We start from the raw sequence: 17,269 nt of genomic DNA, 5'->3' as shown, positions 1-17,269 counted from the left end.
TATTATGTCTGCCTCCATCTGTACCTGTTGCCCTAAGAAGGCATGAATTGGGGTTAACATCTTTATATGCCACCTACAAATGAAAAGCGTGTATGCTTTATAGGAAATGTGTCCTGGATAAGCACAGGAACGGTCTTGTTGTACAACTGGCTCGTTACATACAAACCTCTAATGATGGCTACATTCTTCAATGGAAACTACAGGTGCAGAAATGTATGCAAGATGCAGATATAACAGACAACCTACTTATCCAAAATCCTGACAAAGCCAAATGTAAAATGTGGGAGATGGATTGGATAGAGAATAGAGAATCGTGCCATTAAGTACAAAAATGTCATCCAAAATCCCTTTGCCCTTTAAGCTTATGGTAATACTGAGATGTACCTTTTAAAAAACCCCAGTATCATGCATCGCGCAGGACTTTTGCAACTAAGACTGAATTTATGACATACGAGAGTAGTAACAGCTAAATGGGCTAAAGACATAACAGCGACTACTACATGTCGGTTTTGCAATGTTGTGGATGAATCCTTAGAGCACATCATTACGATATGTGATATGTTAGAGAGTTTAAGAATTAAGCATTTTAAAACCTTATTTGAATACAAACTACACATGGGAGCAGAAGATCTATGGAAGTACATATTCCATGTGTACTCAAAAACAGTTGGGTATGCATCGATAAACTTTTTGAATGAGTTAAAAACTTGATAGAGATGATATGGATGACAAAAAGGAAACTTCCTCATAGTGACAAAACGGTTAGGTCAGATGTAAGTGGCCCAAGGTTTTTAGTCACACTTTGTTGTGATAGTATGGAAAATCTGATTGTGTTTTTTTTGTGTTTTTTTTTAAAAAGTATTATTTATTTTGTTTCTATGTACATGATGTAAATAATGATTGTTTTGTAATGAGTGTTAAATTGTATTTAAATGACAAATGTAAAAAATGTATTTTTTTATATATGTTGAAAGGTTGAGTTTCTCAACCACATCAATAAAAAAAAAAAAGGATGTGAATATTTATCTCCTGTCTGTCTCTTTCCCCCATCTATGCCTCTTCCATTGAACCTTCTTTTTCCGACTATCACTATGCACTTGCGACTCCATTTGACCAACACTATCCTGTTCACATTTACATTGTCCCGTCCTCAGACTTGGATCACCTCTGAAATTCAGACCCACAAAATGAACATGGGCTGATACCTACGACGCTGGTGCAAATTACAGATATCTACCCTACTGTTAGCCAACAAGAATTCCTTTGCTGCGCTAGCCTCTGCACTGGACTGTCAAATCCTCAGAATTCACAAACCCACTCAATTCAATTCGCAATACCCACCGAAAAACTTTCATCTACTCTCTTCTCTCGGCTCATAACTCCCAAGCCAATATTCCTCACCTCTTTCCGCTCATGATTTTGCTCACTACTTGGCCTCCAAAATCTCTAAAATGTGTGAAACTCTCATAGCCCTCCTCGTTCTCCTTCCCTAACCGTTCTTCTGTCAACCATCTCTCCCCCCACTATCTACTGTAGTGAATCGAGAATTTTCCTCGACTCACACAGGTAACATATTGCTGAATCCTTGTGGCGGTGAAGGGAAAGGAGCAGCTGGTCAAGCCGGCAACGTGCAGCAAGATGCGCTGCCAGCATGGAGAGAGGAAAATTACTTATCAGCTGCAAGAAAAAGGCTTCAGACTCCCTCACCACTGAATAACAGCACAACTGAAATAGCTCAGTGGTAGAATGGTTACCTCCTATGTAGAGGACCTGGGTTCAATTTCCCCATTAAGGACCGTGGGTAAACTGACTCTAAATTTATGAAATAACATCTACTACACAACAAAGGCATGGGGAAATAAAATAAAACCTGCTTTCATGAAGAGGAACACAGAGAGCCATGCTTACCATCTACACAGGAAGAGCAAACCAAATAAACTAGAGCAGAGCTCTTATATAGGAGAGTTATTTGGAACTTTTTTTTTGATCTAACTGTTATTCGAACTGACCAATACGACATGACCTACCCAGGGAGGATATGATGTAAATACTACTTCCATCAATGGTGAAGTCGGACACTTCAGCCAATCAGTAGTCGGCTAAGGGGAGAAAGGACTGAATAAAAGGAGAGCCAGTTCAGTTGCAAGTTGTCTCAGCTGAGAGACGGGTTCCCTGTCTCAATGGTAAAGGGAAAGTAGTGGAGAAGAAGCCTGAAGCAGGGGAAGGAAGGATGTCTTGGCCCCGATAGCTACCTTGCTATGCGGAAGAGGGAAACCTGAGGGCCCAGCTGAACCCTGAGGGGGAGAAGAGGCCCACACCACTCTGATCCAGGAGGATCTCAAAGAAAGGCAGGCAGTGCTAGCCTATGGAAGGGGCTAGGTAACCTAAAGTTCCCCACTGAAGAAGGGACCATGGGCAGCCTGACTACCCGTGGAGCGCAAGTGGCGAGAAGGAGTAAGCCCAGTTTGAAGGAGTCATGTAAGATACTCATCTGCTTTGTTAACGTAAGAGTGAAGATACCCCAAGAGCGGGGAACAAGAATCAACAGACCCCAGAAGAGAGGGAGAGATTGAAGATACCCTGTAACTGGGATGAAAGATAGAAATTCCCAGAGAGGAGTGATAGAGCATGTGAAGCCCTGGAGGGGAACAGAAACAGAAACCCTGGGGTGAACAAGTGAAAATGACATCTGAAAGTGTTAGGGGAGAGAGAGACTGAAATACTGAAAGTAAGATTTTATTTGGATCATCATTTAGCCATTACAGTGGCACTTGAAGAATTTTGTCTCCAAGGAAGACAAACAGAAACAGCAGCCAAGCATCTTTTAGTTGTTAAAACCTTTAGATTTGTGTTATTTTCTATAAGTGGGGTAGGCTATCATAGAATTTGGGACTTTGTTTTGATTCATCCTGACAAGAATATCTTTTCCTTGAATATGTGAGTTTTAGAATAGGGCACTTAGCACTTTGAGTTAATTTTTATTATTTTTGTTTATTTTCTTTGAAGCTGGCCAAGAATTCAGTCCAATTCTAAAAGAATATAATAAAAGTCAATGAACATGATGTCCCAGAGTTTGAGTCCTACCTCTGGTTTGCCATGCTCCTCTACCCTCAACTACCTCTATTTAAATGGCACACATCTTTCGCAGTGCCAGCCCATCCTGTGCTCCATCAACCCTTTTGCTGCCCAAATGGTCAAAGACTTCACCCCAATCACCCGTCAATATCTCTATAAACTCTTTAACTTCTCTCTCTCCCCACTGGACTCTTCCCTGCTTCCTTTAAATCTGCAAATGTCTTTTCCCTATTGCAGAAACCCTCTGCTGACCCATGCATTCTAGAAATCTGTTGCCCAGTTTCTCTCCTTCCCCATTATTTAATAATCTCTGAGCGGGTGGTCTTCTACTGCGTTTGCCTCTCCGCCATACAAATGGACGAAAATGAGCTGCAACGTGAAAGCATGGTGTAAAAGCCTTACGCAAGGCTTTTACACCATCCACTTAAGCTATGGCGCAGTAGAAAATGAGCTCCTATGTGTTTACAACAAAAACCAGGAATGTATAGTTGTCAAACAGGCACATGTACAAATCTTAGTGATAGTGCTGTTTCTTTCTTCAGAGTAAAGAGAACGCACTTTCCCATGGGGAACCTGTGGGTGAAAACCCTTGTGAAGTTGCTAAGGCAGTTGCCATTTCAGTTTTTAGGATAAGGTAGGCAGCAATGAGTACACCAACGTTCTGTGCCATTATCATCTACATCTGTTCCCTTTTCTGAATATCAAGCTTCTGCTTATAAACAAAATACACAATTCATACTTTAGTGGTACTGCCTATTCTTGTCAAAATCTTCCTGGGTACCAATAGAGATGAGCATTAAACGCCAATACCTTCCAAATGTCGTTTTTTCCAGGGTTTGTAAAGTGTCAACATATCACCTCGTCACTTCAAGGCACTTTACAACACTGAGGATAAAGGGGAATGGAGAGTGGTGAAGGAGCACAAACGTGGGGGAACAGAAGAAAAGAGGGTGTGTGTTTGGGAAGGAATTGAAATATACAGTGAAAGAGGATGCAGTGCAGGGGAGGACATTAAAGTCGAGAGAAGGTGAGCTGTTGGAGGGTTATGGGACTGTGGGAGGGGTGAACAGGAGTAAATATTGGAACAGATGGGATCCAGAGGAATGAAATGGTAAGAGGATGTACATGTAGTGGTGGGAATTAGAAACTTTTACCTTTTGGAATCCACTACCAATAACGTTTGGCAGGTCACTAGCGAGAGGGGACATTCCCGAATGAGCACCACCAACCTTGCTTTGAACGCCACTCCGCTACATCTCGCATGTGTGCAAGCATAAAGAAACCCAGTAGAGGTAGCCAGAGGGCAGGTCTATTGCACTGTTTGGGTCTTGTGACATGGGGCTCTAGTTCGTGCAAGTCAGAGGTCTGCTTTCCAGGCCCATCAAGCGGCAGATGCATGGAACCCCTTCACTTAACTGTCCTGGGTTCCTGTTCAGCTTCCCCTTCTTTTTCAGCAGTATGTGGAAAGATACCCATCCAGGATCTAGAGGCAGAGGAGATCAAAGCCTGTGCATGAGTCTGCACTGGCTTGACTTGTCTGGAATCTGCATTATGGTTATGGGGCGTACACTGGGTGAACATGGTTTTTGTGCACCCTGAAACTGAAATCCAGCTAAGTAAAGAGTGGTAAAGTGGGAAGAATGGCCAAACAGAAGGAATGGAAAAGATGGAACAAGTGATTGGCAGGGTGGATAGATGGAAATAATCTGAGGATCAGATGTAATAGACTAAGCAATGAATGTTGTGCTACAAATACTTGTAGACCAACTAAGCTTAGTTAAGGTACATGACATTCTCCCCTTCTCCTCTGTGTCCATTCTATCTGGAAAATTAAGTTGGAAATCTGTTATTGATTAATCTTTTTAATTAATGCATTTTCTGATCCTACCTCATTTGCAGAGCAAGACTGTCTGGCAGGTTGTTTATCCCCAGGTCAGATAGGGTGTCTGAGCAAACCGAGGACGGCGATAGCGACCGCTCCTTGTCCACCAGAAGGTCCACCTTCACCATACTGCTGAACTCATCCTCCGAATTGTCCTCTGATACAGACCCAATGATGAAGCGTGAATGCTGGTTAAGGTCAACGACCTTCGAGAGTGGAGAGGAGTTGTCCATCGTGGCCTGTGGGCTGCCGGTCAGAGAGCTGAGGAGCAATAAAAGGCTGTAATTTAGCATCCAAAATAGGACCCAAAGCACCCAAAGGTCTAATCAATGATGCTGCAACATGAAGAAAAAACATGGTTGACAAACAATAGCTAGCAGATGATTTTGACCAGTGGCCTAACCGGAGTGTGCAGAAAGCCTTGGGCAAGCCAGAGAGTGACAAATTGCAGAGATTGCGCTATATAAGGCCACATCACATTACACCTTGTGAGAGGTAAGTAATGTGAGGCCGACAACTGCTTGTAGGTTTCTCAGTATTTGACAGTTTCTTTTAAGCAAAAATTGTAAAGAAAACCTAACTAAGCCTACTCTACCAGGGAGTTCCCTGCCTATTCTAGGATTTAAGGGGAAATCTCCTAGCATACACAAAACCAGCCCTCACACTAAACAACAAAACGGTTAAAGCATAAACATAAAGGAACGATTACCAAACAACCAGTGCCTTGGATGACCTATGCTTATCCTGGGTAGATCTCGTTCCCCAGGAAAGTCCAAAGTCAACATCTCCCAAAGAAAAGTGAAGTCTTAACTCAGTTCATGAAAAGTTCCAAAGAAACAAGAACTTCACTGAAACAAAAATCCACTGTTAACAGTTCCTCCTTCGGTCGTTGCAAAGTTCCCTTTCCAAGTTCCACAAAGAAAACAGCACCAATGGTAATCCTGGATAACCTCTTTCCAGGATAAAGAAGATACTTTTGTTGTGAACTGTATCACTTCTGCTTCGAAAACAATTCTTCTTGTGTGACCTCTGCAGCGTCTTTCATATAACTTGTTAGGATGCTTCTTCTAAGGGGGTTGCTTTCTCCTTAGCAACTCCCTTCTACAAGTGATAATGTGAAAGCAGGCTCCTTTGCTTCACAGTCTACTACTGCTTCAACTACATTCTATATAAAGGGTTCTGACAACATTATAGACCCCCACGGTTCTACTGCAATTGATACTTTAAAATGTATTAGGCAACTTAGGCCAGACTCTTCAACCTCTACAGGTAGGCAAGGCACTCTTCTGTTTTATACCATAAGAAAGGGCAGCATTTCTGCCACTTTCGTCTTTCTTACAGCTACCACACAAATCCATCTTGGCTTCTAGACTGCTTCTCTCTATCAGCTTCAACAATCTCAGTTGCATAGATTGTTGAGTTTAACAAGCACCCAGCTTCATGTACACATTCTTGTTTCCAGGAGTTACCCCAAAACCGTATTGCCACTTGTCCAACCTTGGATAACCTTGTCACCCTTGCATCAAAGGTGACTGAATATAGCAGAGTTTACTGTAGAAGGAATCAGTCTACTGGATTTGGTAATTCTTGTTCTTCTTATGTCTTCAGCAACTGCTAAACATTTGTGCAGAACGTTACAAGTGTTAGGTTTCACTTCAGAAATAAAATTGGGTGCACGCAACCTCTCTTTGATGATGAATTTCAATTGCAAGTCTTGCATTCCCTTGTTCATATAAAGTTCTGCTTCAACGTGGATCGGGAATCGCAATTACTTACAAGCAACCTTTCTTTTATGGAGATATACTTGTAGCAATTTGGAAAAGTCAGCTGCTACCGTGCACGTAATTACTATAAACATGCTCCCTGTTGATTGGAGACACGCGACCAACCGGTACACTTTTAAAGGTAACAGTGGAAAAGAAAGGCTTGCTTTCTTACGCGAGCACTTTAACTTCTTCTAAACGTGCCTGTGATACATTTCCCATTGTTGAAAGACTTCCCTCAACAACGGATAACGGTTGCTTGCTTCTACTGCTACGCAAGTGTTAAATTAGCTGTTACAGTTACCGGCAAGGAGTTTCGTGTGAACTGGAGAAGAGAGCTTCATTCACTGGCTCTGAAATCTCGGCATTTGCAAGTGGCTTCCACTTCCCAAATCCTTTCTTTCTGCTACTACTGCTCAAGGAACTCTTGGGACCCACACGTGTCTGCAGTACAGGTATCTTCAGTCTGGCCTCAGTCTCCTGCTTCCCTCGGCTTGCTTCTCCACACAGGACTCAGGTGGTGGCATGGCTTCTGCCTCACAGTCACAGCAATTAGGCGCACCTCGAAAGATTGATAGCTTCTCCAGTCTCTTCCAGTGCAGCCACAGCCAAACAGGGTTTGTGAGCACAGGACCAGCTTAGAACCTGCAGGTGGAATCTGCTCTTCTCTCATTCTGGTGTCCCTTCTGTGGTTGCACTTCCTAGTCCTGCCAGCCTCGGGCTCCGCTTCTTCTACGGCTACTGACCTTCCAGCTCCTGCTCCAGCTTCTTTCTTCTGCTCCTTCCAGCTGCAGCCTTTTATGCCCCTCAGGTGGGTCAATTGGTTTCAGGTGCAGGCCTTTAGGTTAATTGCCTGACCCTGGTAAAGACTCTGAGGCCTACTTGCCTGTCATTTACCTCTGCATTCCTCTTCATCCCTCTTCATCACAGTCTCTGAGGGATTCTGAGACATGTACTCTATTCTAAGGAAATCAGGTATTTCCACGACCTTTCTAGCGATTTTACTTCCCCTGATGTTTTTAGAAGAAGGATTGTAGGGTGAGATAGAGTTGAAAAGACTACACTTCTGTCATTCTGGATGGTATACTTTTGACGTTGGGGAAGATATTTGATTTCAGGGGTACAAAAGACCTGTTCTTTGGATTTAACACTTTGTTGGATTATACCCTTAGAGTTCATCCTTCCTGTCTTAATAGGAGGTTGAGATATATCAAACTGACAATAAGCCAATTCCTCCTTCAAACAAGTAGTGGTAAGAGTATCCCTCTCCAAGGAGAAATACTGTGCCTCATCCTGCAAAGTCTCCCCACTACCCTGGGCCTTGTCTCCACCCAGGTGATCCTCTCGCTGTACACCACCCCAAGGATTGGAAACAGGAAGCGTCTGCCCTCTCCTTGCCACCTGGGTGGAGACTTTATGCAGGGTTTTAGTGGGGGATTCGCAGGATTCTCCATAACCTACATCAGAGATAAACTGCATCAACTGCTCAAAAGCTTTATGAAGAACAAAGCTCTCTTACGGAGCAGCCTTCTTTCACTCCAGGAGCACTGTCTCATAAAGCAGTCCTACAAACGTCCATCCAGCAAATAAACACATTCGGATGGTGTAGGCAGTTTTGTGAAACAACATACTCTAAATCTGCCCATAACGCTCATTTTTTGGATCTTCAAAACGGTCACGCTCGTAGCAAAGAAACCAAAAAAATACCAAAGCCTAAAACATAGTTTGACGCAGTAAAAGCATTTTGCCACTCCTTCCATAACATACACTACGAGAGCATTTACCATCACAGAGTGTTTCAGGAAGGCCCTTCTGGCACTGGACGACCCCTGGTAGTGGGTGGGAACTTAATTTGCAATTAGCCCAGCGACTAAGTTCCTGGCGTGTTCCCCCTCGTTTCTCTCCCAATTACTTACAGCTAGTATTTGCTGGCTCTACATCTCACTCCCCCACACCCTCATTCCTAGTGCTCTAAAGTGACCATCTTTGCATGCAGTGCTATACAAGACCCCCAGGGCAACACATCTTAATCGTGTGATCTAACCAGTATAACTTCCAAGTCACCCTTACCATAAGGATTCTCACCCATATACCCGACACCACAGATGGAACTCAAATTTATTAGGCAGAGGCTAGACTAGAAATAGGTGTGTTAGAGAAACCGCATTGTATGTATATTTCACCAATATTTTATAGCTAAACAATCTGTTGAACTAGACCCTCCCCAAGTATGCACTACTATACATTGCTTTCCCTCGTGCAACAGTTTCATCACAATTCATCCATATCTTAAAGAATGTAATATACTCAGTCAGTGAGACCAATCGTCCTTCACCTCCATCATCCACCCAAATGTCTGTCGTGCTGCACTCTTACTTGAATAATTAGAAACTGCACAGATAACTCAGTGGGAGTGCCTGCTGTAAGGTTGAGTGTAACCTTCAGGTCACAGGTTTCAATTCTGATGGATTCTTTATTTATTTCGGTACTCTGTAACGCCCTGCAGGCAGAGCCTAGTTCCACTAAAAAGTGGATAGGGTGGTGGCAAGGAGGAACTGCTGGCGAATGCAGGGACTGCTGTGTACCCAGCAAACCTAAGTCACATTCTCAATCACACTAAGATCAATATTCAAAGTTACATTTGAAATAATGATCAAGGTTAAGCGCTTGCACAGGGCACTGTGTGTGGCTGAGAAGACAAGTGTGTGAGAGAAGTTGGTGGGCTGCACTATTAGATCAAGTAAGGTGAATGGTGGTTCCTTAACTGTATAACAAGGGACTCTTAACATCTCAAGAAGGCACCAGGAAAAAGATGTTCAGTGCCTTCCCAAAGTTTACTTATTAAAGTCCCAGGAAAAAATGTGGTACATGGTGTGTGTGGCATACACGGGCAACACGAACACAAGTGTGTGCTCCTAGCGTGCGTATACCTAACTAGTGAGGATTTGAGTGATATGTTACGGAAGGAAAAAAAGGATCGTCATCCCTTAAAGACCACTGTTAAGCTTGCACTGCACATCCCATAATTCTGATCTCATGTAACAGGCACAAATGGGATTTGTGGAATTTCCCCACCCCACCACCCGCCCCCGATGTACTGCCCCCATGTTACAAATCATACGCTGGTTGGGTGTCTTAATCCATGGGTACCTCCCATCAATCCTAAAGGGGATTAGCTAATTTTGCTTGTCCACAATCTGTACCACACATATGCTGTTTTAACAGTGCCATCCCAGACTATGGGCCTCATTACACGGTAGGCGGTAGGGATTTACCGGTACCGGTAAAATACCGGTACCGGTAAATCCCTGCCGCCTTACTACGAGGTCCCTTAGCGGGTTGGAGTTTTAACGCCTGCTTTTTGCAGGCGTTAAATACCAACCCGCTAAGGGACCTCGGAGCTAATTACGGCACCGCTAAATTGCGGTGCCGTAATTAGCGCCTTCCCCATTCCCATTGAGCCCTATGGGGCAGAAATGGGAATGGGGAAGGGCAATGGCGGAAGGGGGATTTACCGCCCCTCCAACCTTGGGATGGGGCGGTAAATCCCCTTTCCGCCAAGGCGGTGCCGGTATTTTACCGGCATGAGCCATGGCGCTAATAGCGCCATGGCTCACCGCCTACCGTGTAATGAGGCCCTATGTCCCCAATGTGATCCAACTTCAACCAATGTACTTAAACCCATCAAATGCACTTTGTTCTTATAAAAAAGCACCCTGCTAAGAGACTGCTTGAACCACTGCTGTATTGTCAAATCCAATAATTCTTTTAGTATCACTCACCTTTCTTTAAATAATCCAAATGAATAAAATACAAATCAAGGACTTGAGACTGTGGATTTGAAGGATAGACAAAAGACATGGTGAACAGATGATAAATGGGGGGGGAAACAATTGAGAAGAACGGAGCAGCAAATGGATAAGGAAGACTACGTATGGCCAAGAATGCTGATGATGGAACTGGGAAAGGAAAAAAAGAGAAGAGAAGACAGGGGATGGACAAGGATAACCAAAGGAAAAAGAATGTATGGATAAGGAGGCCTGAGATGGGAAGAGAGGGACAGAGGATGAACAAATAATGGATAGGGAAAAGCTATGGGCAAGAAGGATAGAGGATACAGAAAGAGGGCCATGATATACAGGGAAAAAGACAAATAATAAAGATGGGGCAATGAACAAGGTATGAGGCCAGTGACAGAAATATGAAAACTAAGCAAAACGAGGTAGAAGATAGACATGATGGTTCCTTTAGATAATATATGGCATGATAGACATGCTTGAAACGGTAAAAACATTTGGGGGGGTGGGAGAGTTGTGGAGCAATTTCAAGATCGAAGTGACTGTTTATAGTGTTTGATGTACAATGTGAACGTCCACCACCACAAAGCATAACTACCTTCTGGAGATCAAGAAAAACCGCTCAGTAGGAGCACATCAAATAAAAAAGACCTTCAAATCGAACGAAAGAGGACGAAGTATCAGCAGATCTAACCACAGCACAAGGGATGCCAGTTCTGAAGATGGTAAATTGGGGAGAGAGGAAGGATGAAGGGGACTTTGATCCAGACACACACATCAACCACAGATCAGCAGGTTGGGAATCTAGGCCAAATATCTGTGTAGGAGGCGACGCAGGCAACTCGATAAGGAGGCAAGAGACAAACTGTCTTATGCCATATCTAGACAGAAATGTAGCTGCCACTAAAATAATCACATTCCCAGAGACATTTGGTAAAAAACTGAAGTCAAACATGGACCATTCCTGGCATAGCTGCCAGGACAATTAATCAGATCTGACAGGCCCTGTGGTGAGCATTATGGAATTTCCTTGAGTAGCAAGGAGTGACCGGAAGTCTGGAGAACTAGATGTTTGAATGGGATGGGTTCAACGAGTAATAGGCATGCACAGCAAGGTCAACTGTACCCTCTCTGTAGAAAGATGCAGGAGTATTCTCATCAAAATAGGAGCCCAAGCTCCTGGAGTTCACATAATCTGAAGAGAGCGAGAAAGCAGAGGTCCTCCTTTTCGGAGACTCCTCATGAGGGAGATCTCAAAGTTTATAGGAACATAAACAGCCCCAGCTAAGGCCCACGTGTCTATGAAAAGTGTTCTTCGCACCAAAGCTTTCGATAGGGCTGGAAGATACCGTCACCTGTCCAGCCAGAGGTTCAGATTAATTCAAAACCTTCCAGCCATCACCTCTTTGTTTTGCTGCACCCATCCAGCCGAAGCATGAGTCAACAAGGTAACATGGAGGACGGGGCAGCTGCTTCAGGAGCACAGAAACCACTTTGCGCGAGAGAAGACCACAAAAGCAGCGTCCAGCCACAACAGGTGTGCAAGTGCTATGTCTCAATTATTGGAGTGAAATTATAGGGAACGCATGGATCTGCAGACCGTAAAAGGGTTTAAACTAAACATTTTAGCAGAGACCAAGCAAGCACGACCTCATCCACGAATACGATTTTCTAAGGAGGGTGCACAGATTTTGGATGAGGAGATGCGTGAATTAGAAAGAAAATAATTCAATAGTGAAAGTCTGCTACAAGTGCAGCGTTTTCTTAAGAAGCATCTTCGAAGTGTAAAGTAAAGACGTGGTCAGACCGATTCATCATCATCTTCTACATTCAGGAGACTGGCTAGCCAGAAAGAACCTCAAAAACACATACTTGTAGGTCCCCACCTTTCTGCCACACAGGAAGTTCTAAAGGGTCATCTGGGCACAACCAACGTGGGAGTTTACGAGCCTCCCCTTTGGGTTGTGTGGTATGTCAGACTCTGGAGGCGGACACAGGATCATTCTTCATTCCAAGCTTTATTAAACAAATAAAGAAAGGCCTATTCTATCCCTATCCATTAGGTGGGTTTTTCGCTACTCTATAAAGAAAATAACAAAGGGTGCTTGTCAGGATGTCTGATCAACACAAAAATCGGTCCTCTATCCAAAGCCTAATCTACGTTGAATCCTGTCCCCATCACTAACAAAAACGATTAACACAAACTCAACCCAGCCTGGGCTCTGTTCAGGGAGTTCTACTGAACGTAGTAAATGTTGGCTGGCTTATGGCCCCAACTCAAATGTCTCTTTGGTTTCTCCCAGGCCACTTGCCCAATGATGTGATGCAAAGTTCAGGTTTGCCCAATGTCTCCTTATTCTTCTTCTCCTCCTCTTTGGATATGATATGATATGATATATGACGTGGCATTTATACCGCGCCTATACACAAGTGTTGCAAGTGATAACAGTCTCAGTCTTTTTGTGTCAGCTCATAATTATTCAGTCCTAAAATATCGTGTCTCTCACCCAGCTTTGGGCTATTTTTTTCTTCTTCCTGTCTGGGAGGTTTGTTGCCCACACCTTGCCTTGGAGTTCTGATTCTCGCACCTAGTCTTGGTGTTCAGCTTCTCACAAACCACCTTGGGGTATCTTGTTTCTTGCCCTGTTGCACTTCTCACCCCTTCTTGGGTTATCCGATTTCTCATTCCTTCTTGGGTATCTGGTTTCTTGCCCACTCTTGGGCTTTTGAGTTTCTCACCCCCTCGTGGGCTATCAGGTTTCTTTGAGTATCTGGTTTTCACCCCTTCCTGGGTTAGTTGGTTTTGCGACCCATCTTGGGCTATAGTCGGGTCTGTCTGCTTTCCTCCCAGTTCCCTGTATGGTAAGCATACCTAGTTCAGTGCAGTGGCCTTCCTCAGGGAGGTGGTCTCCTCGGCAGGTGCAGCACCGGGACTCTGGTCTTCCTTGTTGGTTTGCTTGCATTAGTTCTTCCCGTCGGGGCTCGACAGGACTTTGTCGTTGGGCCCAGCAGGCACCAGTCGACTGTCTTTTGGGCAGTCGCGTAGCCTTTCGGTTCGGTGGGCCTGAGCTTCTCTGGCTCCCGGCCATGCAGATGGCAGCAGAGCTCCTCTACTCTCCACACGATTTATATGGTGCTGCTGCTTGGATCCACCTTGAAGGGGAACATTCCCTCCTCTGCATTACTGCTCAGGCTTGCGTCTCTCTCTCCCCTTCTCTCGGTCTCTCTGGTGGAAACCATTGGTCCCGAGCTTCATGCAAGGATAGCAACAGTAAAGGGTCAGAACCACACCAGCCACTTCGCTAGGGCTATTCATACAGTGGTCTCTTGCAATCCCCATATACCAGATAAAGACATTACCTTCCTGAGACAAGGGAAGGTAAAGCATATCTCTGCTGAGGGATTGTCTTTCCTCTAGGGGGGCGGCACCCCAGTGGGATCCCGCTTGTCCTGTCCCCTAGGGGATGTTAAGTTTAGCGGGCTCACCTCCCTAGTCCCAAATGGTAGGGGGGAAGGCAGGGTCCCCATTGGGGAGAGGCGATGAACTCCTTAGCTTTGTCAAGCTGTTATCTGCCCTCTGGCGCTTCACAAATCTCTTGAGATCCATTCTACCCATGCGAAGAACACAATGGATGAAATTGATTGTAGGCTTACTAGTAGCACAATTATAGAAGGAAGTGCCACTATTGCAGAGTCTAGGGTTTCAGATTAACTGGGAGAAATGGAAGCTAGATCCGGCCCACAAGTTGGAATTCCTAGGGATAATTGTGGATACGGTAGAAGCGACGCTCAATCGACCATCACATATGATGTAAATGATCAACATAGAATTCTGTGACGTTAGCACATCACTCAGGAAAACAGCAGGATAGTAGGCTTGTTAATGTCATCCATTCAAACAATCTTTGCGGTTCCCCTCCACTATTGCGCCATATAGGAGGATGAAAATTCAGGATCTGCTCAAAAGGAACGAATTACGATCAGAAAGTTTCAATAACCAGTGTTGCCAGAAAAGAGATGCAATGCTGGCTGGTTCATAATAGTGACTAGTAGACTGTGATTGGTTATGAGATTCACGTGATATATCTATTGAAAATACTCCTCCTTGGGGTTCTCTTTACATTTGATTGTGAATGCAGTTTGATGCTGTTCTCTGAGGATTAAAGTTTGAAACGCATAATACTTTACATAGGCGTCTTTAATAGAATCAGAACTTTCCTGTAGCATAGTATAGAACATTGAATTATATACCCGATGCAGGACACTATAAATATGATGGGGCAAAAGATGAACATATAAGAGGTTGGTAGAAAAGGGGACGATGGTAAAGTTCATTTATTTTAATTGTGTTTTGGTTTCCAGTACAAAAAGGCGCACCGATGTAAATAATACAACGATCAATGTCATAAACCATCGTCACTTAACTTGCACATAATCAGTTATCTGAAAGCAGTTATTATTCTCTGTCCATCATTCGTTGTCATAACCAAATAAACAAGATGCAAGCAAATTACAAACAGGATGTGATGTTGATGGACATTTTAACAGCTGATAAACATTGCACTGGGCAGATGGGGACGTAAGGGACAAATGATAGACATAAATGGTGGCACTTGCATCTTTCCCTCTTTCGCACCAGTTTACTTGTGCTTCCTTGGCTCCTCCCACTTGCCTATACATGGCTGCTCCCTCTCTCTACTCCCATTATGCACACACTACCCTTCTCACATGCCCACTGAGGGCCGCTCACCTGCTGGCTCCGCACGCCCCTGTCTGGTTAGCTGCTGGTCCACGCGCTCTTGCCGCTACTCTTCATTGACCCCTATTTATGGTACAAACCTAGCCGGGAACTTTGACAGCCAGGCCGGGTGGTGTGATTCGGTTTACCCTAGTACATTCCCTTCCCCTGACCCTTCCGCAGTGTCAGAGCCGAATTCCGGCCCTGATTGGTTCCCAAACCAGTGGGCGCGACAAATGTCAGGGCAGTGGCGCCGAGCGGATGCTACAATTGGCTGTAGCCTTGCAGTAGCAGTAAGAGGCGGAGCGTGGGCGTGTGAAATGGGCCGGCAGAGAGGGCGGGACCATGTGAGGTGATGCTGAATGGTGCGACCGGTGTTATGAAATATTTAGTACCCCATACCTTTCCGGTATCCTTCGGATGGGTTCTCCCCGCCTTTTCATTACTGATTGGCTGCATTAAGCCTGAGCACCGCCCCCGTGGGCCTGAGTACCGGCCCCTCAGCGGAGCTGTTACAGACAAAAGCAGCAGAGTATCGAGCTGCCTCCATTGTGGTAATAGATAAACACAATATATTCTGAGAGAGAAAGCTTTCTATTAAAATACCAGGTTGCCATTGAGGAAGCTTGGAAAGCTTTCTCTCAGAATAATAAACAGTGTTTTATCTATACCCAGGGCCTGCCATCGGCTTGCAGGCGTGATGCGAAAAGTAAGTGTTGGGACCCCTCCAGTTTTCACATGCAGTGATGTCATAGGAAGAGACAACATGTAAAAATGCAAAGATTTTAATTTAAGACAATGCCATGCAATGCCCAAAACAGAATTTACACATAATTTTGTGGGCATTCTGACTGGATTTAGTACTAGATGTTGTGTACGTGGTACACGAAGCGCGCATGCGCGGCCCAGCGGGCCGGCGCATGCGCGCTAGTTAATAAAGGCGGTGCCCGGCAGTTCGTGCCGGAGCACCGGAACGAGCAGACGTCTCTGGCGTGTGTTCTTGCGCGCCCGCCTACGCGCGCTGGTACCCTGACCCTGGGAGGCCCGCACACCACCACGGGGCTTCCCCAGGGTACAACACTGGCGACGAGGATGGGACGGACTGCTTCCGTGCTCCGACAGCTTCGGAGAGACGGAAAGCTTTCCGTATTATGGGCCCGCGGAGCGCCGGCGGCCATTTTGATTTCACTCGCTCCCCTCTTCACACGTAGCGGCAGTGGTTGCGGCCCGAAAGGGTGCTCGTGCGCCACCTACCAGCTGTGTTGGGAGGACACAGATAATTTTAGGAAACCCCACAGTCCTGCAGGCGCAGGGCTGTGGCATTTAAGAAGAAAGAAGTGGGTTTCTACACCCCATCACTACTACGAGCCCAGGACAAGCCGCCCTTCTCTCTAAGAAAGACAACTGTGAGAACGTGACGCGGAAATGGGCGAAGAGACTGACGATGAGGGTGCCGCTGCCCCAATCCCACGCAGATCTCGCAGCTCCCTAGCCCCCATGCCTGAATTCGATACTACTGGCCCCCCTTCCAAGTTGGGCCCGAAGTGGCTACTGTGGGTCAAGAGGCTAGATATGTTCTTCAGGGCATCTGGGGTGAACGATGATGACACCAAAATCGCGACTATGATCTACTCGGCAGGCGCAGAAGTCCACAAGATCTACGACTCCCTCGTCATCCCCGTGGTCACGTATGACGCAGTCAAGCAGGCACTCAAAGACCATTTTCTCCCCATGGCTAACGTGGATTTTGATAGATTTGTCATGGGCGCCGAAAGACAACTAGACGACGAGCCCCTAGACAAATTCTGTGCCCGTCTGAGACACCTGGCGACCTCCTGCAGATGGGTCGATGAGGAAGAAATGGTCCGCAACCAGCTACTGCAGGGGTGCAGCTCCGGCAAACTTCAAAGGCAAGTACTGAGAGAACCTGGTCTGACCCTCCAGCAAATTTTGGACCTGGTAAGAGCACATGAACTGGCGGAAGCCAGAGGCGCGAAAATGGATGCCGCCACGC

General features: G+C 45.3%; 1 protein-coding gene across 2 annotated transcripts in view; it reads right to left on the bottom strand.

Annotated features, from left to right (window-relative positions):
- The window catches only part of ACACA (acetyl-CoA carboxylase alpha), a 1,281,346-nt gene extending 1,265,892 nt beyond the window's left edge, over positions 1-15,454 (bottom strand). For both annotated transcript variants that reach the window (XM_069614682.1, XM_069614683.1), the window contains exons 1-2: positions 15,268-15,454; positions 4,964-5,218 (exon numbers count right to left, since the gene is read on the bottom strand). In XM_069614682.1, coding sequence (XP_069470783.1) covers positions 4,964-5,190 — 227 coding nt within the window. In that variant the 5' untranslated portion in view covers positions 5,191-5,218; positions 15,268-15,454. The remainder of the gene's footprint in view (positions 1-4,963; positions 5,219-15,267) is intronic.
- Positions 15,455-17,269: the final 1,815 nt, after the last annotated feature.

The sequence above is a fragment of the Ambystoma mexicanum genome, chromosome 9 (genome assembly GCF_040938575.1).
Source record: "Ambystoma mexicanum isolate Mex_15411 chromosome 9, UKY_AmexF1_1, whole genome shotgun sequence".
Lineage (NCBI taxonomy): Eukaryota > Metazoa > Chordata > Amphibia > Caudata > Ambystomatidae > Ambystoma > Ambystoma mexicanum.
Note: the sequence above shows the minus strand (reverse complement) of the source record. Positions and strands in the feature narration are given on the sequence as shown.